Genomic DNA, 25,890 nt, shown 5'->3' on the forward strand with positions numbered 1-25,890 from the left:
TTGATGAGGTGAGTGGCAGGTGTCTTTTCCCGATAGAATAAAGAATATTCCAGCACAGGAACAGGCCCTTCGGCCCTCCAAACCTACACTGATCCAGATCCTCTATCTAAACCTGCTGCCTATTTTCTCAGGATCTGTATCCCTCTGCTCCCTGCCCTTTCATGTATCTGTTGAGATACATCTTAAATGACGCCATTGTTCCTGTCCCTACCATCTCCGCTGGCAACACATTCCAGGAACCCAGCACCCTCTGCGTAAAGAAGTTTCCATACATATCTTAAATCTTTCCCCTCTCACTTTGAACTCATGACCCCAGGTAACTGAGTCCTCCACTCTGGGGAAAAACATTTCTTGCTTTCCACCCTGTCTATACCCCTCATGATTTTGTTGGCCTCAATCTGGTCCCACCTCAACCTCCGTCTTTCCAATGAAAATAATCCTGATCTATTCAACCTCTCTTCATAGTTAGCATCCTCCATACCAGGTAACATCCTGGTGAACCTCCTGTGCACCCTATCCAAAGCATCCACATCCATTTGGTAATGTGGCGACCAGAACTGCACGTGGTATTCCAAATCTGGCCGAAACAAAGTCTTGTATAACTGTAACATGACCTGCCAACTCTTGTACTCAATACTCTGTCCGATGAAGGAAAGTGTGCCATATGCTGCCTTGACCACTCTACTGACCTGCATTGCCATCTTCAGGGAACAATGGGCCTGAACACCCAGATCTCTCTCTACATGAGTTTTCCCCAGGACTTTTCCCATATGACCTGACTGCCCGAGTCCTTCATAGTGCCCTCCTTCAGCACAGCTGTGATAGCCTCTCTGACCAGTAATACAACTCCTTCACCTCCCTCTCTATCCCACCTGAAGCATCGATATCCTGGGATATTTAGTTGCCAATCTTGCTCTTCCCTCAACCAAGTCTCAGTATTAGCAATAACATCATCCTCCCAGGTACGACTCCAAGCCCTAAGTTCATCTGTCTTACCTACTACACTTATCGGATTAAAACAAATGCACCTGAGACCACCTGTCCCTTTGCGTTCACCATCTGTTCCCTGTGACTCTTCCCCTTTGTCACACTGACTTTATTATCTCCCTCCTTTCGGGCTTTAGTTACTACCTCCTTCCTGACCACGAACCTCCTCATTTGTTTCCCATCCCCCGCCACATTAGTTTAAACCCTCCCCAGCAGCGTTAGCAAAAGCAACCCCAAGGATATTAGTTCCAGTCTGGCCCGGGTGTAGCTCATCTGATTTGTAATAGTCCCTCCACCCCCAGCACGGGCCCCAATGTCCCAAAAATCTGAACCCATCCCTCCTGGAATTTTATCGGTTCCCATGCGATTCCCCATCATTCTGTTCAAACCTATTGAATTCATTGCCAATCGACTCGATCCCTCCTGATCCATGAATCCTCTCCTCTCAGGAATCAATGTGATGAACATTTGTTATCTTCCGTGTATTGAAGAACTTCTCTTTTCAATCCTCCCACTTCCTCCAAACTAAAGGAGTTGCCATGGGCACCCACATGGGCCCCAGCTATGCCTGTCTCTTCGTAGGATATGTGGAACAGTCCATCTTCCGCAACTAAACTGGCACCACCCCCCACCTTTTCCTCCGCTACATCGATGACTGTATCGGCACTGCCTCATGCTCCCACGAGGAGGTTGAACAGTTCATCAGCTTTACTAACACCTTCCATCCCGACCTCAAATTCACCTGGACTGTCTCAGACTCCTCCCTCCCCTTCCTAGACCTTTCCATCTCTATCTCGGGCGACCGACTCAACACAGACATCTACTATGAACCGACTGACTCCCACAGCTACCTGGACTACACCTCCTCCCACCCTGCCCCCTGTAAAAACTCCATCCCATATTCCCAATTCCTTCGTCTCCGCCGCATCTGCTCCCAGGAGGACCAGTTCCAACACCGCACAGCCCACATGGCCTCCTTCTTCAAGGACCGTAGATTCCCCCCAGACGTGATTGACAATGCCCTCCATCGCATCTCCTCCACTTCCTGCTCCTCCGCCCTTGAGCCCCGCTCCTCCAACCGCCACCAAAACAGAACCCCACTGGTTCTCACCTACCACCCCACCAACCTCCGTATACAACGTATCATCCGCCGTCATTTCCGCCACCTCCAAACGGACCCCACCACCAGGGATATATTTCCCTCCCCTCCCCTATCAGCGTTCCGCAAGGACCAGTCCCTTCGTGACTCCCTCGTCAGGTCCACACCCCCCACCAACCCAACCTCCACCCCCAGCACCTTCCCCTGCAACCGCAGGAAATGTAAAACTTGCGCCCACACCTCCACACTCACTTCCCTCCAAGGCCCCAAGGGATCCTTCCATATCCGCCACAAGTTCACCTGTACCTCCACACACATCATCTATTGCATCCGCTGCACCCGATGTGGCCTCCTCTATATTGGGGAGACAGGCCGCCTACTTGCGGAACGCTTCAGAGAACACCTCTGGGATGCCCGGACCAACCAACCCAACCACCCCATGGCTCAACACTAACTCTCCCTCCCACTCCACCGAGGACATGCGGGTCCCTGGACTCCTCCACCGGCAGAACACAACAACACGACGGCTGGAGGAGGAGCGCCTCATCTTCCGCCTGGGAACCCTCCAACCACAAGGAATGAATTCAGATTTCTCCAGTTTCCTCATTTCCCCTCCTCCCACCTTGTCTCAGTCGGTTCCCTCAACTCAGCACCGCCCTCCTAACCTGCAATCTCCTTCCTGACCTCTCCGCCCCCACCCCACTCCGGCCTATCACCCTCACCTTGACCTCCTTCCACCTATCACATCTCCATCGCCCCTCCCCCAAGTCCCTCCTCCCTACCTTTTATCTTAGCCTGCTTGGCAAACTCGCCTCATTCCTGATGAAGGGCTTATGCTCGAAACGTCGAATTTCCTATTCCTTAGATGCTGCCTAACCTGCTGTGCTTTAACATTTTCAGCAGAGCTCAGAAATAGGAAGGGTGCAGTAACAATGTTGGGGCTATACTACAGGCCTCCCAATAGTGAGCGTGAGATAGTGGTACAAATATATAAACAGATCATGGAAAGATGTAGGATAGGTGGTGGTGAGAGGAGATTTTAATTTTCCCAACATTGACTGGGATTCACTTACTGTTAGAGGAGCAGAATTTGTAAGGAGAATCCAGGAGGGTTTCCAGAGTAGTATGTAAATAGTTCAACTCGGGAAGGGGCCATATTGAACCTGGTGTTGGGGAATGAACCCGGCCAGGTGGGTGAAGTTTCAGGTGGGGATTACATTGGGGATAGGGATCACAATTCCGTAAGGTTTAGAATACTCATGGACAAAGACGAGAGTGGTCCGAAAGGAAGAGTGCTTATTGGGGAAAGGCCAACTATACCCAAATTCAGCAGGCGCTGGGGAAGTGTGGATTGGGAGCAGCTTTTTGAAGGAAAATCCATATTCGATATTTGGGAGGCTCTTAAAGAGAATTGATTCGAGTTCAGGAGAGAGATGTCTCTGTGAAAATGAGGGATGGAATTGGCAAGATTAGGGAACCATGGATGACAGGTGAAATTGTGAGACTTGCTGAGAGGAAAAAGGAAGCATACATAAGGTCTAGGCGACTGAAGACAGACAAAGCTTTGGTCCTACTTTCCCGATATTCTTCCAATCTGAAATGAGGAATTAAGAGGGTTAAAAGGGGCGATGAGATATCCTTAGCGAGCAAGGTTAAGGACAACCCCAAAGCCTTTTATTCATATAGAAGGAGCAAGAGGGTAACTAGAGAAAGGGTGGGCCCACTCAAGGACGAAGGAGGAAAGATGTGTGTGGAGTCAGAGAAAATGGGCAAGTTTCTTAATGAGTACTTTGTGTCAGGTTTAACTGAGGAGAGGGACATGGTGGATGTTGACGTTAGGGATAGATCTTTGAATACTCTAGGGCAAGTCGGCATAAGGAGGAGGAAGTGATGGGTATTCTAAAAAGGCATTAAGGTGGTCAAAGTCCCCAGGTCCTGATGGGATCTATCCCAGGTTACTGAGGGAAGCAAGAGAGGAAATAGTTTGGGCCTTAACAGATATCTTTGCAGCTTCCTTGAACACAGGTGAGGTCCCAGAGGACTGGAGAATTGATAATGTTTTCCCCTTGTTTCAGAAGGGTCGCAGGGATAATCCAGGTAATTACAGACCTGTGAGCTGGATGTCAGTGGTAGGGAAGCTGCTGGAGAAGATACTGAGGGATAAGATCTATTTACATTTGGAAGAAAATGAGCTTATGAGTGATAGGCAGCATGGTTTTGTTTAGGGAAGGTCATGTCTTAGCAACTTAATAGAATTCTACGAGGAAATGACAAAATTGATTGATGAGGGAAGGGCTGCAGATGTCATAGACATGGACTTGGGCATTTGACAAGGTTCCCCATGGTCGGCTGATGGAAAAGGTGAAATCACATGGGGTCCAGGGTATTCTAGCTAGATGGATAGAGAACTGGTTGGGAAACAGGAGACAGGGAGTAGTATTGGAAGGGAGTTTCTCAAAACTGAGACGGTGACCAGTGGTGTCCCACAGGGCTCCGTGCTGGGAGCACTGCTGTTTGTGATATATCTAAATGATTTGGAGGAAGGTGTAGGTTGCCTCATTAGCAAGTTTGCAGTTGACACTAAGATTGGTGGAGTAGCAGATAGTGAAGAGGACTGTCAGAGAATACAGCAGAATGGAGAATAGACTGGAGAGTTGGGCAGAGAAATGGCAGATGGAGTTCAATCCAGACAAATGTGAGGTGATGTATTTTGGAAGATCCAATTCTAGAGCAAACTATACAGTAAATGGAAAAGTCCTGGGGAAAACTGATGTAGAGAGAGATCTGTGTGTTCAGGCCCATTGTTCCCTGAAGATGGAACAATGTCCCAATTGTTCTGATTCCTGACATTTGGCAGATCTAGCTCCAAGAGAAGTTAAGAATTAGAACCCCTACAGTGTGGAAACAGGCCCTTCGGCCCAACAAGTCCAGACCGACCCAACAAATCCAGACCGACCCTGTGATGAGTATCCCACCCAGACCCATTCCCCTATATTTACCCCTGACACGTGCACCTAAGCTACACATCCCTGAACACTCTGGGCAATTTAGCACGGCCAACCCACCCTCACCTGCACAAGGTTGGACTGTGGGAGGAAACCAGAGCACTCGGGGGAAACCCACACGGAGAGTCGCCCGAGGCTGGAATTGAACCCAGGTCCCTGGCACTATGAGGCATCGGTGCTACCTATTGAGCCATCATACCACCCTCATGCAGTTTGCTAACCTAGTTATCTGCCCCCCCCCACCTCTCTTTCTACCATATTGACAGACCAAGATGTTGGCGGGGCGGGGTGGGGGGGGTGGGGGGGGGGGGGGAAGAAGAGAATCAGAGCAAGAACTTTGCTTTGGTAACAAGACCTAGAACATGCTCGCTCTGAGGATGACTGTAGTGGAGTCGCTCAATACCCAAGTGAGACTGGAGGGACCCTATAGAGGAATACACTTACAGGACTCTCTGGATATAGAGAGGAATGAGTCTGACTAGATTCATCTACAGAGTCAGCGTTGAGCCCAGTATTCTCCTGTCCTGTAACGGGTATGACTGGAAATACATGACATGTTGTGGTTCTGTTCGCCGAACTGGGAGTTTGTATTGCAGACGCTTCGTCCCCTGTCTAGGTGACATCCTCAGTGCTTGGGAGCCTCCTGTGAAGCGCTTCTGTGATCTTTCCTCCGGCATTTATAGAGGTTTGTCTCTGCCCGCTTCCGGTTGTCAGTTCCAGCTGTCAGCTGCAGTGGCCGGTATATTGGGTCCAGGTCGATGAGCTTATTGATTGAATCTGTGGATGAGTGCCATGCCTCTAGGAATTCCCTGGCTGTTCTCGGTTTGGCTTGTCCTATAATAGCAGCGTTGTCCCAGTCGAATTCATGTTGATTGTCATCTGCGTGTATGGCTACCAAGGATAGCTGGTCGTGTCGTTTCGTGGCTAGTTGGTATTCATGGATGCGGATCGTTAGCTGTCTTCCTGTTTGTCCTATGTAGTGTTTTGTGCAGTCCTTGCATGGGATTTTGTGCACAATAAGAACTGCACAAAACACTACATAGGACAAACAGGAAAACAGCTAATGATCCGCATCCATAACACTACTATCTTCTCCCAAACTTTGAATACATAACATGGCTACAACACTCTATGATATAACTAGAAATAAATTATAAATCAAATTTATACAACCATAAATAAATACATATTGCAGAGTAACACGAGATATATCCCTGTCCAGTATGATTTTTACTGTACAGTTAAATGAAACTTGAAAGGGTTCAGAAAATGTTTACAAAGATGTTGCCAGGGTTTGAGCTACAGGGAGTGGCTAAATAAGCTGGGGCTGTTTTCCCTCGAGCATCGGAGGCTGAGGGGTGACCTTATTGAGGTTTATAAAATGATGAGGGGCATGGATAGGGTGAATAGACAAGGTCTTTTCCCTGGGGTGGGAGAGTCCAGAACTAGAGGTGAGAGGGGAAAAGACATAAAAAGGACCTAAGGGGCAACTTTGTCAGTCAGAGGGTGGTGCGTGTATGGAATGAGCTGCCAGAGGAAGTGGTGGAGGCTGGGACAATTGCAACATTTGAAAGGCATCTGGATGGGAATGTGAATGGGAAGGGTGTGGAGGGACGTGCTGGCACATTGGACTAGATCAATTTTGGCTATGTGCTCGGCATGCACCAGTTGCACATAGGGTCTCTTTGTGTGCTATACATCTGTATGACTCTCAATGCTGTCCAGGTGAGTCAGTGATGTTATAACAACAACACTGGACCAGCAATCCAGAGGCCCCAGGCAAATAATCTGGGCTCATGGGTTCAAATACCAGTAAAAACAAACATTGGGGAAATTAAATTTAAATTTTTTTAAAAATCTGAATTGAAAACTAGTCTCAGTCATTGAGAGAATGAAACTTTTCTGAAAACCCATTTGATTCAATAACGCTCTTCAGGGAAGGAAATCCGTCAGCGTTAACTTGGTGCTGCTTGCATATGACGGCTCACGTGCTTGACTTTTAAAATGCCCCCTAAAGTCTGGCAATCCTCTTGTCTGAAGGCCAGTTAGTGACAAAAACATTGTTGGCCTTGCCAAAAAGAAAGCCCACATTCCATGGAGGAGTTTTTCTCAAATGTGACTTCACATCTGCGAATGGGTCACATCAGAACATCCAGACAAATAAGCACCAAAATGTCTGGTGCTGCAAGAGTACAGCAGGTCAGCCAGCATCTGAGGACCAGGAGGTTTGACGTTTTTGGCATAACCCCTTGATTAGGAATGTGGGGTGGGCACAAAGGGACTGAGAGATAAATGGGAGGGAGGTGGGACTGGGGGAAGGGAGCTGAGAATGCTATGGGTAGATGAAAGCAGGGGAAGAAGGTGACAGGTCAGACAGGAGGGTGGAGCAGATAGATGGGAAGGCAGATGGACAGGTGGGACAGTTCAAAAGAGCAGTCCCAAGTTCGAGGGTTGTATCTGGGATTGGGCAGGGGCCGGGGGGAGGGGAATGAGGAAACTGGTGAAATCAATATTGATCCCGTATGGTTGGAGGGTCCCAATGCAGAGGCATTCTTCCTCCAGGTATCAGGTGGCCTAGGACCCTGAAACCACATGGCATCAACATCGATATCATCAGTTTCCTCACATTCCCTCCCCCCTCCCACCCCAGCTCCAACCCTCCAACTCAGCACCACCCTCTTGAACTGTCCCACCTGTCCATCTTCCTTCCCACCAATCTGCTCCACCCTGTCGCCATCACCTCCCCCCCCACAACCTGCATCTACCTTACCCCCAGCCCCACTCCCACCTTCCTATTTATCTCTCAGCACCCTTTCCACACTCCCAAACCCCCACCCCCCTCCCCCTCCGCAATTCGTGATGAAGGACACGAGAGAGACACAGACAGCGATCCAGACCAATGCATCCAGCATATGCACCTTTCCTGAGTTCACCTCCTTTCACTTCACTTCCTACAAACCAACAGTTTAATCCCAAAATGAGAAAAGAAATGGAAGAGAGGGTGCTGTACTCACAGAGGTTGGTGCAGTCTGGGGTAACACTCAATCTTCATTCAGAGAGAGAGAGAGCAGCAGGAGCTCATGATCCAACTTCCGCATTCAGACACTGACGGGATGCTCTGATTGGTAGGAGGACCAGCCTTCCTTCCGGTCCTCCAAGGCTCCCCATTGGTCATGCCTCCCCCTGTCAAGGTTAAGGGAGGGGCACGTGAGGGTAGTGGAGGAGAGAGGTCGCGTGGGTGTCACAAAGACCAGTGCCGCCGCGTGACGCACGGCGCGGTGGACCAATGGGAAAGGCTGGAACGCCGCACGGGCGGGCGGTCCGTCAAATCAACGCGCGGCCTCTGTGACGACAGCGGTTCCTCGATTCACGTGACCGGTTGCTCCTGCACATGCGCCATTGCGGGGGGGGGTCAAGGGGAGCTGATGTTGTGTTGGTCTGGAGGGTCCCTGTGTCCAGGAAGAGGTGAGTGTGGCTCAGTCAATGAGCATCAGTCAGACCCTGCTGGAGCATGGGGGGGAGGTGGGATATTAGGTACAGCAAGAGTTAAAGAGTGTGTGGGATGGAGATTTACAGCTTTTTTAGGTAATAAGTCCCTTTCTGGACAATACTGGGGGATGGGTAATATCAGAAACAGCAGAGTGAGAATTGAAGAAAAGTGTGTGTGTGTGTGTGTGTGTGTGTGTGTGTGTGTGTGTGGTGGGGGTGGGGGTGGGGGGGAGATTTGCAACACTTCTTAAAGTTAAAAATCACACAACTCTAGGTTATAGGAGAAAGTGAGGTCTGCAGATGCTGGAGATCAGAGCTGAAAATGTGTTGCTGGAAAAGCTCAGCAGGTCAGGCAGCATCCAAGGAACAGGAGATTCGACGTTTCGGGTATGAGCCCTTCTTCAGGAATGAGGAAAGTGTCCTCATTCTTTCCTCATTCCTGATGAAGGGCTTTTGCCCGAAACGTCGATTTTTTTTTTCCCTACTCCTCGGATGCTGCCTGACCTGCTGTGCTTTTCCAGCACCACTCTGATCTCCAGCATCTGCTGTCTTTTTCGCCTGGAGGTTTTACTAGCTACCTGATGAAGGTGCAGAGCTCTGAAAGCTCGAACTTCTAAACAAATCTAATGGACTACAACCTGGTGATGTGTGATTTTTTTTTTACCTTTGTACACCCCAGCCCAACACTGGCATCTGTATATTGTAACTTGATTGTTTTAGGGAAGTTCTACAGAAACTAGAATGGTCTGTTCTGAATTCCTGTCATGTGCAGGCAGCAATGACTTTTGTAATCCCCTTTTTCACAGGATATGAGAAGAGCAGCTTTGCAGGTAGAGCTCCCCAACGGAGTACCATGTGAAGGTCTGACAGAGCCCCTTGATTCGTGGGACAGGAGAGACGTCCCTCTTTCAGTCCAGAAGGGGAAAATTCTTTGAACGTTTTTGTCTGCTTCAGTAGGCTCTTAAAGTATCGTCTTCACCTGAACCACAGGGGCACGTGCCTGAGCCAGTTTGCCCACTGTGGGGAAAGGAAGTCTCAGGAGGCATTCCGCACGCCATGGCGAAACCGTGGAAGTGTGGGGATTGCGGGAAAGGATTCCGCTCCCCCTCCGTGCTGGAGATCCACCGCCGTGTCCACACTGGGGAGAGGCCGTTCAGCTGCTCCGAGTGCGGGAAGGGCTTCACCCAGTCGTCTATCCTGCTGACCCACCAGCGTTTCCACACCGGCGAGCGGCCCTTCACCTGCCCCGTCTGCGGCAAGTGCTTCACCCAGTCGTCCACCCTGCTGACCCACCAGCGGGTTCACACCAGGGAGCGGCCCTTCACCTGCTCCATCTGCGGCAAGGGCTTCACCGACTCCTCCCACCTGCTGACCCACCAGCGGGTCCACACCGGGGAGAGGCCGTTCAGCTGCTCGGTCTGCGGCAAGAGCTTTACCCAGTTGTCCAACCTGCTGCGGCACCAGCGGCTCCACACCGGGGAGCGGCCCTTCACCTGCTGCGTCTGTGGCAAGGGCTTCACCGACTCCTCCCACCTGCTGACCCACCAGCGGGTCCACACCGGGGAGAGTCCATTCAGCTGCTCGGTCTGCGGCAAGAGCTTTACCCAGTCGTCCAACCTGCTGCAGCACCAGCAGGTCCACACCGGGGAGTGGCCCTTCACCTGCTCTGTCTGCGGCAAGGGCTTCGCCCGCTCGTCCGACCTGCTAACCCACCAGCGGGTCCACACGGGGGAGCGGCCGTTCAGCTGCTCGGTCTGCGGCAAGAGCTTCACCCGCTCGTCCACCCTGCTGCGGTACCAGCGGCTTCACACCGGGGAGCGTCCCTTCACCTGCTCCGTCTGCGGCAAGAGCTTCTCTCACTCGTCCACCCTGCTGCGGCACCAGCGGCTTCACACCGGGGAGCGGCCCTTCACCTGCTCCGTCTGCGGCAAGGGCTTCACCCAGTCGTCCCACCTGTTCTCACACCAGCAGGTCCACACCGGGGAGCGGCCCTTCACCTGCCCCGTCTGCGGGAGGGGCTTCGCTTCCTCTCAGCACCTGCTGCGGCACCAGCGGGGGCACAAGTGACGGGGCCAGCCGCTGTGAGTCACCGCCCAGGGCTGAACCCTGGGTGGGATGGGGGAGGGTCACTGCAGTTGCTGTGCTCTCATCCCCTTGGCATCCAGTGGCTCTGCGAGCCTGCGACTGCGCATTTCCTCCTGAAGTGGAGATGTACAACACAGAAACAGACCCTTCGCTCCAACTCCTCCATATCCTCAACTAATCAAGTCCCATTTGCCAGCAATTGGCCCTATCCCTCCAAACCTCTCCTTACACAGATACCCAAGTGGATGCCTTTTAAATGTTGCAATTGTACCAGCCTCCACCACTTCCTCTGGCAGCTCATTCCACACGCGCACACACCACCCTCTGTGTGAAAAATGTTGCCCCTTAGGACCCTTTTAAAATCTTTCCCCTCTCACCCTAAACCTATGCCCTCTAGTTCTGGCAAAAGACTTTGTCTATCCCTATCCATGCCCCTCATGATTTTATAAACCTCTCTTAAAGTCAACCCTCAGCCTCCGACGTTCCAGGGAAGACAACCCCAGCCTGTTCAGCCTCTCCCTGTAGCTCAAACCCTCCAACCCTGGCAACATCCTTGTCAATCTTTCTGAACCCTTTCAAGTTTTGCAACATCCTTCCGATAGACCAGAAGTGCACATAATACAGAGGAACTTCGATTATCCAGAATTAGATGAACCAGCACGGTGGCTCAGTGGTTAGCGCTGCTACCTCACAGTACCAGGGACCCGGGTTTCATTCCTGCCTCAGGCGACAGACTGTGTGGAGTTTGCACATTCTCCCCGCGTCTGCGTGGGTTTCCTCCTAGTGCTCCGGTTCCGTCCCACAGTCCAAATATGTGCAGGTCAGGGTGAATTGGCCATGCTAAATTGCCCGTAGTGTTAGGTACATTAGTCAGAGGGAAATGGGTCTGGGTGGGTTACTCTTCGGAGGGTCAGTGTGGACTGGTTGGGCCTGTTTCCACACTGTAAGGGATCTAATCGTCAAGCGACTGAAATACACCCTGCATGTGTCCTTTGGATAATCGAGGTTCCTGTGTATTCCAAAAGTGGCCTAACCAACGTCCTGTCCAGACCCCAACCCCTATACTCAGTGCTCTGACCAATAAAGTGATCTGCAGAATCTGCGGGGCTTGCTTAATCCTGGAAGGTAAATCACGTGTTTCTCCTTCTCTTGCAGGTGGATCCAAGATTTCACTCTCTGACCCATTGAGTCTCCAGTCAGGTCCTTCAGCTCAACTGGTCTCTCTCAGTATTTCTGACCCATGTGAGCCTCTACGCACCTCCCCTTCACTCGCTCACACTTGATTTCCCTTACAGCAGCATTCCCTTCAGTTCCTTTCTCCCTGACGTCTGTAACCAGCTTCTCCTTAAATGCCGTCCACCTCGACCTGCTACTGTGGGGGTCATTCCCGCTGCAGATAGAGGTCTCTCCTTTGTAACCTCTTCAAAAGATTTACCGCTGACTTCCCCCTTCAGTCTTTTCCATTTCTGGGTCTTCCCGCTGTTGCGAAACTTGGAAGGGTTCAGAAAAGATTTACAAGGATGTTGCCAGGGTTGGAGGATCTGAGCTACAGGGAGAGGCTGAACAGGCTGGGGCTGTTTTCCCTGGAGCGTCGGAGGCTGAGGGATGACCTTATAGAGGTTTACAAAATTATGACCGGCATGGATAGGATAAATAGGCAAAGTCTTTTCCCTGGGGTTGGGGAATCCAGAACTAGAGGGCATAGGTTTAGGGTGAGAGGGGAAGATATAAAAGAGACCTACAGGGCAACGTTTTAATACAGAAGGTGGTGTGTGTATGGAATGAGCTGCCAGAGGATGTGGTGGAGGCTGGTACAATTGCAACATTTAAGAGGCATTTGGATGGGTACATGAATAGGAAGGGTTTGGAGGGATATGGGCCGGGTGCTGGCAGGTGGGACTAGTTTGGGTTGGGATATTTGGTCGGTATGGACGGGTTAGACCGAAGGGTCTGTTTCCGTGCTGTACATCTCTTGACAAAGCCTTGTCTGAGGGTGAAATGTTGTCATTCCCGTTGATGCGGGTGGTCCCCTGTCTGTTGTCCTTTTTGTTTCCTTTCGCGGAAAGGGCGTCGCGGACATGGGCAGCGTTCCCGAGCCCCGCTCCGGAACGGGCTGTTCCGTCCTCTTCCAGCCCCCGGGGGGGGGGGGGGGAAGGGGCAGCTTGAGTGCATTGGGAGAGTGGGCTGTTCACCGGGAGGGTGCCAACGGGACGGGAGAGCGGTACCGGTAATGGGGCGAGGGGGAGATGCCTCAGACCGCCAGAAACACTGGGGCAGCTGCTCGCGTGCTCCTTTTGGATCTCACAGCACAGGGAGGCCATTCATCTGATTACCTCCCCGTCTCTGTCTCTCTGGCTCTCTCTGTCTGTGTCTCTGCGTCTGCCTCTGCGTCTGTCTGTCTCTCTGAGGTGACAGCGGATTCCAGCATATTGCTGCTTGCTGGGTAAACCTGTTTTTCCTCTGTTTTCCCCCTCTCTCTCCTGCTCAAACCCCTGAACTTCAGGCCGCCCCTGACCTTGTCACTATCAGTGAATAGGGAACAGCTTTTCTTCCTCCACCTTATCTGAACCTATCACAATCTTCCCCACTTTCACCAGTTGTATCTGTGTGTGACCCTCTCTTTCTGTGTCTCTTTCTCTCCTAAGCCCCCTCCCTCACCACATCCCATTTACCCACCCCCTCCTGTCATGCTCCCACTTTCAAACGGTCTCGTTGTGTTTTCACTGCCTCTTCCCCATCGTTTCCATCAAGCACCTCATCTCACGCTTAGAACCCCTGCAGTGTAGGAGCAGGCCCTTCAGCCCATCCAACCCACACCTCACCCAGACCTCTGCCTGTAACCCTGCAATTCCCATTGGCTAACCCACCTAGCCTACACATCCCTAGGCACTATGGGTAATTTAGCACGGCCAATGCCCCCTAACCTGCACATCCCCAAACACTATGTAATTTTAAAAATTCTCCTGCGTGGAGGGGTGGGGGTATCGCGTGGAACTTGGAATTAATAAACGCGGGAGACGCGTGGAACTCGGTGGTAACGAGGACCCCGTAGCACAGACTTTAAAATTCCTAGAAGTGAGGGGCATTGGGTAAGGAGAGGGACAGAGGACAGGGGACAGAGACAGACAGAAACAGAGATACAGAGAGACCGACACAGGAAGAGAGAGAGAGAGAAAGAGGGAGATAGATAAAGAGAGACAGAAGGTAATAAAGACAAAGGGGAGAGAAACAGAGAAAAGGGAAGAGAAAGCAAGAGAGAAGGATAGAGAAAAAGGATTGCGAGAAATAAGGGTTAGGGGTAAGGAGACTCGCAGCAGCCAGCGAAGAGAGAGAGAGCGAGCCGATCTGTCCCAGCAGCCTTAAGAGAGAGAGAGAGTGAAAAGAGCTGTACAACTGACAAAGTTTAACCCTTTGTGATCTGGTTTGAATGCACATTTGTTTGTCGGTGATTGAATGTTTAAGTTTTATTCCCTGGAGCTTGAGTTCCAGGACTGTTTTAAATGTGATTTTTATGGAAACTTAACATGATTTTTTTTTAAGGTTGATGACTTCTGTTCTTTTACAAGTCATGACTGCCTTACTATCCGATTCTAACTAATCTCTTTTATCTTTTCATAAAAGCAATATATGGAGGACAGTTGAAGTTTCAGTTCAACAGTAGGTTGTCGTAAAAACGAAAACTTCCATGGTTATTATCTGTGACCTTGGATTTGGCAATTGTTCATGCATTAGAAGTTTTTTTTTTAACTTGAATTGGCAAATTCTTGTAAGACAGCTCTGATTATTTTACGACCTATAGTATTGTAATTGAGTAATGATTGGTCAGGAGTACTTAAGAAAACTAATTTTGGATCTAAATTAGGGTACTAAAACTGGGTGATCACAGTGGATTTCAAAATTGGGAACTGTATGAATTTTACATTTTAAATATTGAATACTGAATAAATGGACGTAAATATATAAATATGTTTACAAGTTAGGAACAGGCTTTAAAGTTAGTCAAGCATGAATTGATAAATTGGTGTTTGAGGATATGGGAAGCTAGGAACATTGTAATATTTCTTAAAAGAAAGAAAAAGGGAAGAACGTAACGACTTGTCCCCTTCGGGAAGTACCAATAGGGGACAAGGAGATTGGGTTTGTGTGTGTCCCCCTCACCAGTGGGGAGGTCGGAACATCTAAAAGGAAATGACGGTCCTGGTTGAGAATCCGGTAGGATTGTCAGAACAAATTGATCTATTTTTGAGGCCCAGTCTGTATATGTGGGCTGAGTTAATGACTATTTTGAATATACTATTTACTGGGGAAGAGAGGGGACTTATATGGGGATGCTGGACAGGGAAAGATACAGAAGATAGAAGGGTGGAGTGGGAAAAACCCATTAGCTGAATTGTTAGGAGAGGCACAGAAAGTGTTTGTAAAGAGAGAGGACGAGAGACAGAAGCTGAAGGCGAAAATGACGGTCGCTGCGGTTGATGAGGTAATTAGGAGAAGAATGGAACCAAGAGTGAGCAACCGGAGCAGCGGGTGACAGCATGGAGGGCAGAGAGGAAAGGGGATAGGGAGAGACAAGGAGGAGCATTTGGTAGAGGGTTTGAGCGACAGGGGCAGAGATGAAGGTCTCCACAGGCAGGATGCCATTATTGTGGAAAGATAGGGCATTTTAGGCGGGAGTGTCCTGATCTATAAAGGGAAGAAAGAGCCATTCCGCTTATGATTTTGATAACGACAGGGAGGGGGACAACAACTGGCATCATTTCTGAGCAGTCAGGGGTTAACAACCCAGTCATAGATTGGCTGAATAGCACATTCGGTAGATAGGGAACTGTGCTGGGACAGCTGGCCCTTGGTTTATGCATCTCTGTTGCTATCTTTATTACCTGTGGTGGTTATTGTATACCATGTATCAGGACGCTTGTGACACGAACGATTGACCGTGCCCTGACGGGAAAGGATGACCCCCACCCGCATACCAGGCAGCGGTGCTGGAGGAGCCTGTGATGGGGGCACCCCAAGGAAAGATCACGGGATCGGTATCAGAGGGAATGGAGGAGCTATGCCTGAGAGAGAAACGCGGGACAATATATGATTTTGCTTTATAACTGTATCTCTCATTTCTAATCCTTCTCCTTTAGGGCCTCAGAATGTGAGGGCTGTGGTCCAAGGACCCCCTAGTTATATATTTTTCCCGTTTAAATTTGCAACAGATAAATTTGTGCTTTTATGCTGCAGTTAGAGATTGTGAATTGCTATATGCCTCAAGACTCAAGAAACTATTGTTCACCCAAGAGATTCCTAGCCATCATCTGGTATTCCTAAATGGCTTCGATTGGTCTCGAAAGCCACTGATCACAGTAATAAGCCAGTTGCCACTGCCTGTGTCCATCCTTAACGTCTGTGAAATGGATGTGGGTTTTTGTTGGTCAGTGAAGAAGACTGGTTAGCCAGTAATGGGTAAGATTCCTCGAGCGAGGAACAACCTAAGACAGGCACAGTTGTGCATTGGCCTTCAGAATAGTGGCCTGTGGTCATGTGGCTTTAGCAGATCCCTGGCCTTTGCATCCGTGTCGGGAATCTGATTAAGTTTCTGGCTGGCAAAGCAGCTTGATAGAAGGAAAATCGTGCACTCAGTACATTGTATTCACAGTATTTTGGACAGATGAAAATGCCAGTTTTGTGGCAGCTTCCAGAACCGACTTAACAACAAACCTTTGGGAAGGAAGGAAAACACATTGAATCCTATTACAAAAGATTTGACACGATTTCAGTAGTTTAAAATTATTTTAGGATGTCATGATATAATATGACCGATTTTAATGAGTCGTTGTACAATTAGATGTTCTTTGGAAAACAGACCTTCATTCTGCAGGCATCCTAACTCATCCACTTTGTGTTTTCCCTGGTTCTCTTCCTTTTGTTATCATGCTCAGTTTCACTGTGTTTTTTATCGTTTTGTTAGTTTTGAGATAGCTTTTTTTTAGTTGTTTTCTTTAAAAGAAATAACCTAGAATTGCCTACTAATTGTTAATTTTCGCTTGTTGCTTGTTTTGTAGTGGTATGCTGCTTAGGGACCCCTTCACCCTGAACTAATGTGTCCCTAGAACCGGTCGGCCTGGTTGAGATAACGTGTTCAGAGAAGCCAAAGGGACTTTGGGGGGCGTCCACCGACACACCCGGCCCCGGTTGCCGTGCGACATTGCGTTTGTAGCGGTATGGGTTGATGTGGCCTCAGTAGAGGCCAAGGGAGGGAATGTTGGGATGTATATCTAATAGGCCTAGGGAGGGTAGAGTTGTAGTTACTGCTTGGGGAATCGGGGGGGCGCTGCGGAGCGGTTGTTTGGACTGCTGACCGAAACTGCCTGTGCAGCTGGACTGCTGTTTACGAGACTGAAACTGTCTCGTAGACAGCTACCAAGGTCAGGCAGTACAATGGCAGGCTCTTCTCAGCGTAGCTGCCAAGGCCATAACAGGTGGCTGAGCTGTTGTTTACCAGACTGGAACCGTCTCGTGGATATTTGCCAAGGCCGAATGAGCTCTGTCACAGGAGACGCTTTGTGTGCGAGAGATCATGTGTGCGAGTAGTTACGTAGCTTAGCAAAAAATATATCAAGTGTGGATTTCTGGGGGAAAAACAGAATGTGCACCTTCTCCAGTGAAAGCATGTATTTCACTGTAATCAACTACGATTCTGCGAAATAAAGAACCTGCTTGTGCCAACTAATTGAGAGTCTGTGGTCTCTCCTCTAAATGAACACGCAAGTACAAATTTCTGTCCTAACAATGTGAACAGGGCTGTATGTCAAAGGACAGCATTATTTCATCCTCTTCTACCTTGTGTGTTTGGTGTTCAGGAATTATTGGGTAGAGTGAATGGAGTGGCATGAATCTTCTCAGTTTTTTAGTCTTCACTGGAGTTCTTTGACTAGTCTGTATAGTGGTGTTCCAGGTAGTGAGACTGTGGGCCTGAGGGGGGCTCCTGGTTTGAACAGGAGGAGAACAACAACAAAGTGCCATTCCTAGATGTCACAGTAGAGCAAACAGTTAAGGAGAACTTCAAACTAGCGTCTACAGGAAACAATACACACGGATCAAATACTTAACTACAGAAGCAATCATCCCAACACCCACAAACGAAGCTGCATCAGGAGATTAATTCAACAAGGCACCACACATTGCAGCACAGAGGAACTGCGATGGGCAGAAGAGAAATACGTATACGTACTCAAGAACGGGTAACAATAAACCCAGTGCGCCATTTTCTCATTGATGCTTCCAAACTGACCCTCCAATTTGGTTTGTCCCTGCATTCTTTCCTGGTTGTCTTTTTGTGGGTTTTGAAAACTTTCCCAATCCTCTGACTGAGGATAAGAGTTGGGAAGTTATGTTGTGGCTGATAGGACATTGGGTAGACCACTTGGAATATTGTGTGTAATTCTGGTCTCGCTCCTATCAGAATGATATTGTGAAACTTCAAAGGGTTCAGAACACATTTAAAACGATGTTGTCAGGGTTTGAGCTGAATGGGCTGGGCTGTTTTTCCTTGTGCACCAGAGGCTGAGGGGTGACTGAGAGTCATTAATAAAATCATGAGAGGCATAGATAGGGTAAATAGACAAGGACATTTCCCTGGGTGAGAGAGTCCAGAACCAAAGGGCAAAAGGTTTAGAGTGGAGGAGGGCAAGATTTGAAAGGGTCTTAAGGAGTAACCTTTTCATGCAGAGAGTGGTGTGTGGAAGGAATGAGCTGCCAGAGGAAGTGGTGGATGTTGATACAGCTATGACATTTAAAAGGCATCTGGATAGGTATATGAATAGGAAAGGTTTAGAGGGATACGGGTAAGTGCTGGCAAATGGGACTAGATTAGGCCAGGATATCTGGATGGCCCGAAGGGGCTGTTCTGTGCTGTAAATCTGACTCTGGCTTGCCACGAACATTTGCCATGTCCATATGTTTAGTTTCTCTCTGGTTGTCTGTGTCAATGTCTTGATGTCTCATTCCACCCACCACATACCACCACCACCACCCCCACCACCCACCACAGGGACGATAACCAATTCATGTCTGTTTTTTTATCAAGAAGCTGTATTGCAGGTTCAACCTGAATTTACACTTCTTTTGCTTCCCAAAATCAGACTTGCTCACTGTCAGCAATATCCTGAAAGATATTAACTTTCACGTGGTGTTATCCAAAATTCTCGGATGCCAGTCCTGACGTTTTTGCTTCTTCTGTCCCTGTAAGATCCAGAATCAGCAACTTCAGGAGAATTAATTTGAGTTGAGTGAGAATGGAGTAGGAGGAGAGAGAGTGGGATGCTTTCAATTTTGTGGAACAGCAAAAGAAAAAAATGTTCTGCAGAAAGTGGAGTAGCTTGTTCTGAATTTCTACCTTGGACTGACCTTGATGACTTTTGTAATCTCTTTTTTACCAGAGTATTTGAAGATCTGAAGACTGAAGTTTAAAAATCAACAGATGAAGGGCCTATGCCTGAATCGTCGATTCTCCTGCTGTTTGGATGCTGCCTGACCTGCTGTGCTGTTCCAGCACCGCACTTTTCAACTCCTCTCCAGCCTCTGCAGTCCCCACTTTCACATCAATGTCTGACAGTCACTCAATCCATCGGGACCTCCACGATTTTCAACTATGATTCTGTGAGAAGGAGCAAAACATTTTGGTTCCTGTTTCAGACCATTTTCAGCATCAGCGGGACTGGATGAGAGTCTCTACTGTTACAGCGCACTGTGTGTAAAGCCTGAAACAGTTATACGGCCAGGAAAGAGGAAGTTACTGTGGGCAGGGGCCGTACACGAGGCTGTAGCTGCGGCCATGGTTAAACCAGAGGACTCCCACACCGTGGAGAAACCGTGGAAGTGTTGCGACTGCGGGAGTGGCTTCCATGCCCCATCTGTCCTGGAGATTCATCGGCGAAGTCACACCGGGGAGAGGCCATTCTCCTGCCCCGAGTGTGGGAAAGGCTTTACCTGCTCCTCCCACCTGCTGGACCACCGCCGAGTCCACACTGGGGAAAGGCCCTTCCCCTGCTCTGAGTGTGGGAAGACCTTCAGCAAATCCTCGGACCTGCTGAAGCACCAAAGGGTCCACGGAGAGAGGCCATTCAGCTGCCCTGAGTGCGGGAAGGCCTTCAGTGATTCCTCTACCCTGCTGAGGCACCAGTGGGTCCACATCGGGAAAAGGCTGTTCTCATGCCCTGAGTGCAGGAAGGGCTTCACCCGCTCTTCTGCTCTGCTGACCCATCTGCGGGTCCACACGGGTGAGAAGCCCTTTAGCTGCCCTGAGTGCAGGATGGCTTTCAGTAGGTCTTCCCACCTGCTGAGGCACCAGCGAGTCCACACTGGGGAGAGGCCATACTCCTGCCTCCAGTGTGGAAAGTGCTTTACCCAGCCCTCCAACCTGCTGACCCACCAGCGGATCCACACCCGCGAGAGACCGTTCTCCTGCCCTGAGTGCGGGAAGGGTTTTGCTGTTTCCTCTAACCTCGTGGCCCACCGGGGGGTCCACACGGGGGAGAGGCCATTCAGCTGCCCCGAGTGCGGGAAGGCCTTCAGCGATTCCTCTGCCCTGCTTAGGCACCAGCGCATTCACACCGGAGAGAAGCCGTTCGCCTGCCTAGAGTGCGGGAAGGGCTTTACCCGCTCCTGCACACTGCTGACCCACCAGCGGGTCCACACAGGGGAGAGGCCATTCAGCTGCCCCGAGTGCAGGAAGGCCTTCAGCGATTCCTCTGCCCTGCTGAAGCACCAGCGAGTCCACACCGGGGAGAGGCCCTTCAGCTGCCCTGAGTGCGGGAAGAGGTTTACATTTTCCCGCAACGTGCGGAAGCACCAGCGCTCACAGCAATCAGATTCCACCACTGACACTGCTGTGAGTCCTCCCCAGGACTGATTCTCCTGACAGTGGGTGCAGTGGGAGAGTTGGTGCACTGTATTTGTTTTCTGTTGGACTGCAACCCCACAGTGGCTTAGGGGTGGCATGGTGACTCAGTGATTAGCACTGCTGCCTCATGGCACCAGGAACCAAGGATCAATTCCACCCTTAGGGCAACTGTCTGTGTGGAGTTTGTGGAGGGTAGGAGAATGGATGAGATAAGAAACCGCTGCCTTTCTTGAGACAAGTCTCCCGGAGAGAACTTGCTGACTGACTGATTGTCTGATCTACTGATCCTCATAGTGCCCCATTGCCCTCAGTTAACTGGAGGAGGTCCACACAGATGTACCGAAGCCCCTCTTTGGACTGTGGAAGGAAACCTGTGCAGACAGGGAAAACATGCAAACTCCACACAAACAGTTACCTGAGGCTGGAATTGAACTTGGGTCCCTTATGCTGTGAGGTAGCAATGCTAAGCAGTGTGCTACCCCCCAATATGTTATAAAATTTGAATAAACCTACTAAGTTGGAAATGTGTCCATGCCAAGAACTTACTGTAAATGTTTGGAAGCAAAAGTCCATCGAAATTGTCTTTGGGCCGGATCCAAAACTTACTTTGTTAATGATTGAAAATACTTTGATCTCTGGAACTGTCTCCCAGAGAGTGTATTGGAGTCAGATTCAATTACAGTATTCAGATTAGAGATGGATTATTAAACTGAAAAGGAAAACAATTGCAGTGTTCAGTGAAGAATAGTACAAGGTACTGTAGTGGGCGTCAGAGTATGAGTTTCCTGATTGGGGCTGTTCACTTGCTCCTGTTACCATTTCAGGTTGCTGACTTTTCGTTAGCATCCTGCACATGTTGGGATTTTTTCTCCTTTCTATCTATTTGAGTGACTCAGTGACAGATCTAGTTTATGAATTGTTCCTATGATATCTCATGAGAGGGTTTATGATATTCACAGTGCTATATAAATTGTCGTAGGTCACAATGTGTCCAAGTGAGGAAAAACAAACTGTTCATCTTAAATATTTGTTTATTTCCATTGTTTAAAAACAATGGAAAACACACCACTTGCTGTGTAGTAAGATCATCATAAATAGGAATGGGAGTAAGTAATTGACCGTCGAGATGCTCTGTCTTTCATTTATCTAAATTCTCTTTCCTGCACTTGTTTTTTCATGACTTCATCTGCTGAAGTGACTGCACTGCAAAAGCTTGTGATTTCAACATAAGAACGAGGAGCAAGAGTCGGCCTTCCGGCCCTTCGAGTCTGCTTCACCACTCAATAAAATCATGACTCATCTTTTCGTGGACTATACTCCACTTACCTGCGTTTTCACCATATCCTTTAATTCTTTTATTTTTTCAAAAACGTATCTACTGCTTCTAGTGATTGCTGAAGTAATGTCAAATCCTTCCCTGGGCAAGGAATTCCATATATTAACAACCCTCTGGGTGAAGAAGTTTCTTCTCAGTTCAGTTTTAAACCTGCTTCCTCTAATCTTGAGGCCACGCGATATTATCCTAGTCTCACCTTCCAGTGCAACATCCTATCTCTATTTCTTTCAGAATTGAATATATTTCTGTAAGATCTTCCAAACAAACCTGTTGGACTATAACCTGGTGTCATGTGACTTATGACTAAAAAATGTGTTACCACGCATCTTCATAGCAGTGGGATTTCAGGGCTCGAAGATTGGGACACTACCACTGCATCATAAAATAAAACCCTCTGCAGCAAATAGGTCCTCTTCTATTGAATGAATGGGGAGAGGTTTCTTCTCAACATGGGATACAAATATTATACCTTCAGAGCCCATTACACTGAATTGAGTCCTCTTCGGTTGAATGAATGGATGTGGAGGTGCCACAGTTCAAATCGTTAAAAATCACATCTTACCCCTGAATATGTGACACTACCGCTATAGCCCCAGAGCCCGTTGCAGTAAATTGGGTCAGCTGCTGTTGAATGAATGAACGGGAATGAAAAGGGCGGATACACTGAGCCGCTTGTGATATTCTCCACCAATCCCAAAGCTTGTGGTCAGTACCGACCAATCGGAGAGAGAGATTGCAGAGGGTGGGACAACACGACACGCAAACGCGGCCGCTATTGGTCAGATGAAGTAAGGTGCGTTCTGATTGGTCGGGGCGTGGATGACGCGCGTCACAGAAGGAGACGGAAAGAAGGAAAGCAAAGATGGCGGCGGGAGGCCGCGGTTTCTGACGGAGGGAGGGGGGCAGACAGGCATCGTTTACCTCAGAAAATACCTTTAAAATACATTTCACATTAAAGTCGGAACTTTTCAAACAAGAGGTGACGGTTACCGGGTGAACGGGAAAACAAATTAAAACTGTCGGCGGTGGAGGAGAGAGAGCCGGCGCCCGCGGCTTCTTCGGCGGCGGCCGGAGCCCAGGAGCTCAACAACCCCCCGGAGCTGGAGGAAGGTCCGAGCTCCAAGAAGCGGGGGGTCCGGCTGGAGGCTGGATTTACTCAAGGCTTGTATCTATTAACTTATTTAAATGGTACCTACTGTATGGGGGTATGGTTTACATTAAAACCGGAGGATCATGTCAGAGTGTTTGTTTATATTGAGCAGTTGTAGTTGGTAAAATACACTCCCTGGAGGAACACCTTCTATGATGCTGCATTTCTTACCTTCTGCCCTTCCCCCATCTGTTATCTCATCTCAATTTTACATTCTTTTGATCAAATTTTATTTCACATTAATCAGACTTTCTATCCACTGTGTGCTATTAATTTGTTTGTTGTATTATTGTAAGACAAAATTAATGATATTTCATTTCTGATGTCAGAGTTTGACATTGACTGTGCAGGTGTGAATACCAGTAAGTTGTGGAAATAAATCAACAACTTGTGCTTTTTAACAAAAAGAGCTGTTCACTGCTATCAATGGCATTCTCTCATTTGAGGGTGATGATTCAAGTCTGACCAACAAATTGTTTCATGCAGTTACCCAATTTAATGAAACTTTTTCAGAAAATAACTCTGGCAGATTAAGATTTATACAACTTATTTCTAAGATTCATTTATGTGCCCAGTTCTCTACCTGGTCTCCTCTACATTGTGGAGAATGGAGGCCAACTTGCAGAACATTTTAGAGACCAGCTCTGGGATGCTGAAACTAAATGACTCCACTGTTCTGTGGCCGATCACTTTAACTCTCTCTCCTCCACCGCCAAACTCTAACCACCTGACGCCTGGCAGAAGAACACCTCATCTTCTGCCTCTTAAATACAGCTGCTGTTTCTCTACTTATCTGGATGTTTGTAGTTTCCTTAATTAGATATTGATTCATGGGGCTTGGTGGTGATAGGGAATCTGTCCATGACTGAGAACAATGTCACAGGCACAAAGCATTAGACATTTTAAAAATACTTTTATTGCAACCTTTTTCAAAATTATAAAGCTATAAAATAGGAAAATAACATTCTAACAACAGTAAACCAACTACTATACTACTCCACAAAACATATCAAAATTATACTCACTACAGATCAATAAATAATATGCTCAGTGCAATAAGACCTTAGCTTTCAATCTTCAAGAACATCAATTATTACCCGAACACTTGTTTGAAATTCTTCCTGTCAGGGCATAAGAGTTCAGTATACCAAACCGACACGGCTACACAAAGGCCTTAATTAAAATGGCAGACAAATCTGGTAATTCAAAAAGGACTGCCATGTCTTTTAAAAATTCTGTTTTTTGGTGCACCATATTTGTGAGAATGTCCAAAGCAATGTGTTCCATAATTAACTTGTGCCACCCTGACAGACACCAGGGGAGGGGGTTTCGCAGACACCCAGCACATCAGAATATTCTTCCTTGCACAAAAAGTGAGGATATTAAAAACTTTCACCCATGCACATCTAGGGAAGATAGGTTTGTCAACCCCAGGAGGAGAGAGACCAAGTCAACCTTACCTCTGGTCCCCAAGATCCTCTCTAGTACTCCTGCCATAGCTCTCCAATACATAAGAGGCTTGTGGCAGGACCATGCTAAAATTACTGGACCTTACACCATTGGTGAGAATCGCTGATAAAGGACCACTGTAAAGGACTGTTACCCATCTAGAAAAATTTCACCTCGACTAAACCACTCCAGGGTATTAAAAAAAAGGAAATGGCCACTCCACCCAGTCAAATCCCTTCTCTACATCCAAGGAAACCAACAACCCTTGAAATGATTGCTGTTGACACACTTGAATCATTTTAAGCAAGCTCCTGGGTTGGATTGGACATGATAAATTACCAAAAGTGTCCAGGTATGTGCGGATTAGGGGGATTGGCTATACCAAATTGTCCCACAGTGTAGAGGGATGTGTACGATGGATTTGCCATGGGAAATGCATGGAGGAGGATGGGGGTGTGGGATGCTCTTCGGAGTGTCAGCATGGACTAAATGGGCCAAATGGTCTGCTCCCACACTGTACGGATTCTATGACACCACCAAAGGAGCATTTTATCTGCATCTACCCTGTCAAGCCCCTTTCTGAATTTTGCTGGTTTCAAGAAGATCACTTCTGGTTCTTTGTGTCATAGAGTCATACAGCACAGAAACAGACCCTTCAGTCCAACTCATCCACATTGACCAGAATTCCCAAACTAAATTGCCTCCTTTTGGCCCATATCTACTTAAACCTTTTCATTAATGTACCTATCCAAATGTCTTTTACGTGCAGTAACTGTACCTGCACCTACTACTTCCTTTGGAAGCTCATTCACTCACAAACCATCCTCTCTAAAAAGGTTGCACTCGGGTTCCTTTTAAATCTCTCTTCTCTCACCTTAAAAAAAAAATACACCCCCTAGTTTTGATCACTCCCACGCTAAGGAAGAGATCTTTGCAATTCACCTTACCTACACCCCTTTTGAATTTATAAATCTATATAAGCTCAACCCTCGACTCCTTTGCTCCAGTTAAAAAACAAAATCCCAGCCTCTCCTTATAACTCAACCCCTCCAGCCTTGGCAACATTCTGGTAAATCTTTTCCAAATCCTCTCCAATAGTATCCTTCCTATGACGGGGTGACCAAGACTTTGGTCGATACTCTAAAAGCAACATCCTGGATAACTTCATGACTTCCTAACTCCGTTACTCAATGATGTGAACAATGAAAGCAAATGTGCTAAGCGCCTTCTTAACCATCCTGTCTACCAGTGATGTAACTTTCAAAGAACTACGTACTGAGACCACCCCCCCCCCCAGGTCTCTCTGTTCTACAACAAGACCCAGGGCCCTACCATTACTTGTACAAGTTTTGTTGGTTTTACCAAGATATAACCCCTTGCTTTTATCCATACCCCTCT

General features: G+C 48.3%; 1 protein-coding gene and 1 pseudogene across 1 annotated transcript; one reads left to right on the top strand and one right to left on the bottom strand.

Moving 5' to 3' along the window:
- The window catches only part of LOC132807247 (zinc finger protein 721-like), a 145,380-nt pseudogene that overhangs the window by 10,308 nt on the left and 109,182 nt on the right, over nucleotides 1-25,890 (bottom strand).
- On the top strand, nucleotides 9,404-12,809 carry LOC132807254 (zinc finger protein 16-like). The gene is made up of 2 exons (XM_060821521.1): nucleotides 9,404-10,661; nucleotides 11,821-12,809. The coding sequence occupies exon 1, from the start codon at nucleotides 9,637-9,639 to the stop codon at nucleotides 10,645-10,647; it is 1,011 nt and encodes a 336-aa protein (XP_060677504.1). The 5' UTR covers nucleotides 9,404-9,636; the 3' UTR covers nucleotides 10,648-10,661; nucleotides 11,821-12,809.

Source organism: Hemiscyllium ocellatum (genome assembly GCF_020745735.1).
Source record: "Hemiscyllium ocellatum isolate sHemOce1 chromosome 27 unlocalized genomic scaffold, sHemOce1.pat.X.cur. SUPER_27_unloc_11, whole genome shotgun sequence".
Taxonomy (NCBI): domain Eukaryota; kingdom Metazoa; phylum Chordata; class Chondrichthyes; order Orectolobiformes; family Hemiscylliidae; genus Hemiscyllium; species Hemiscyllium ocellatum.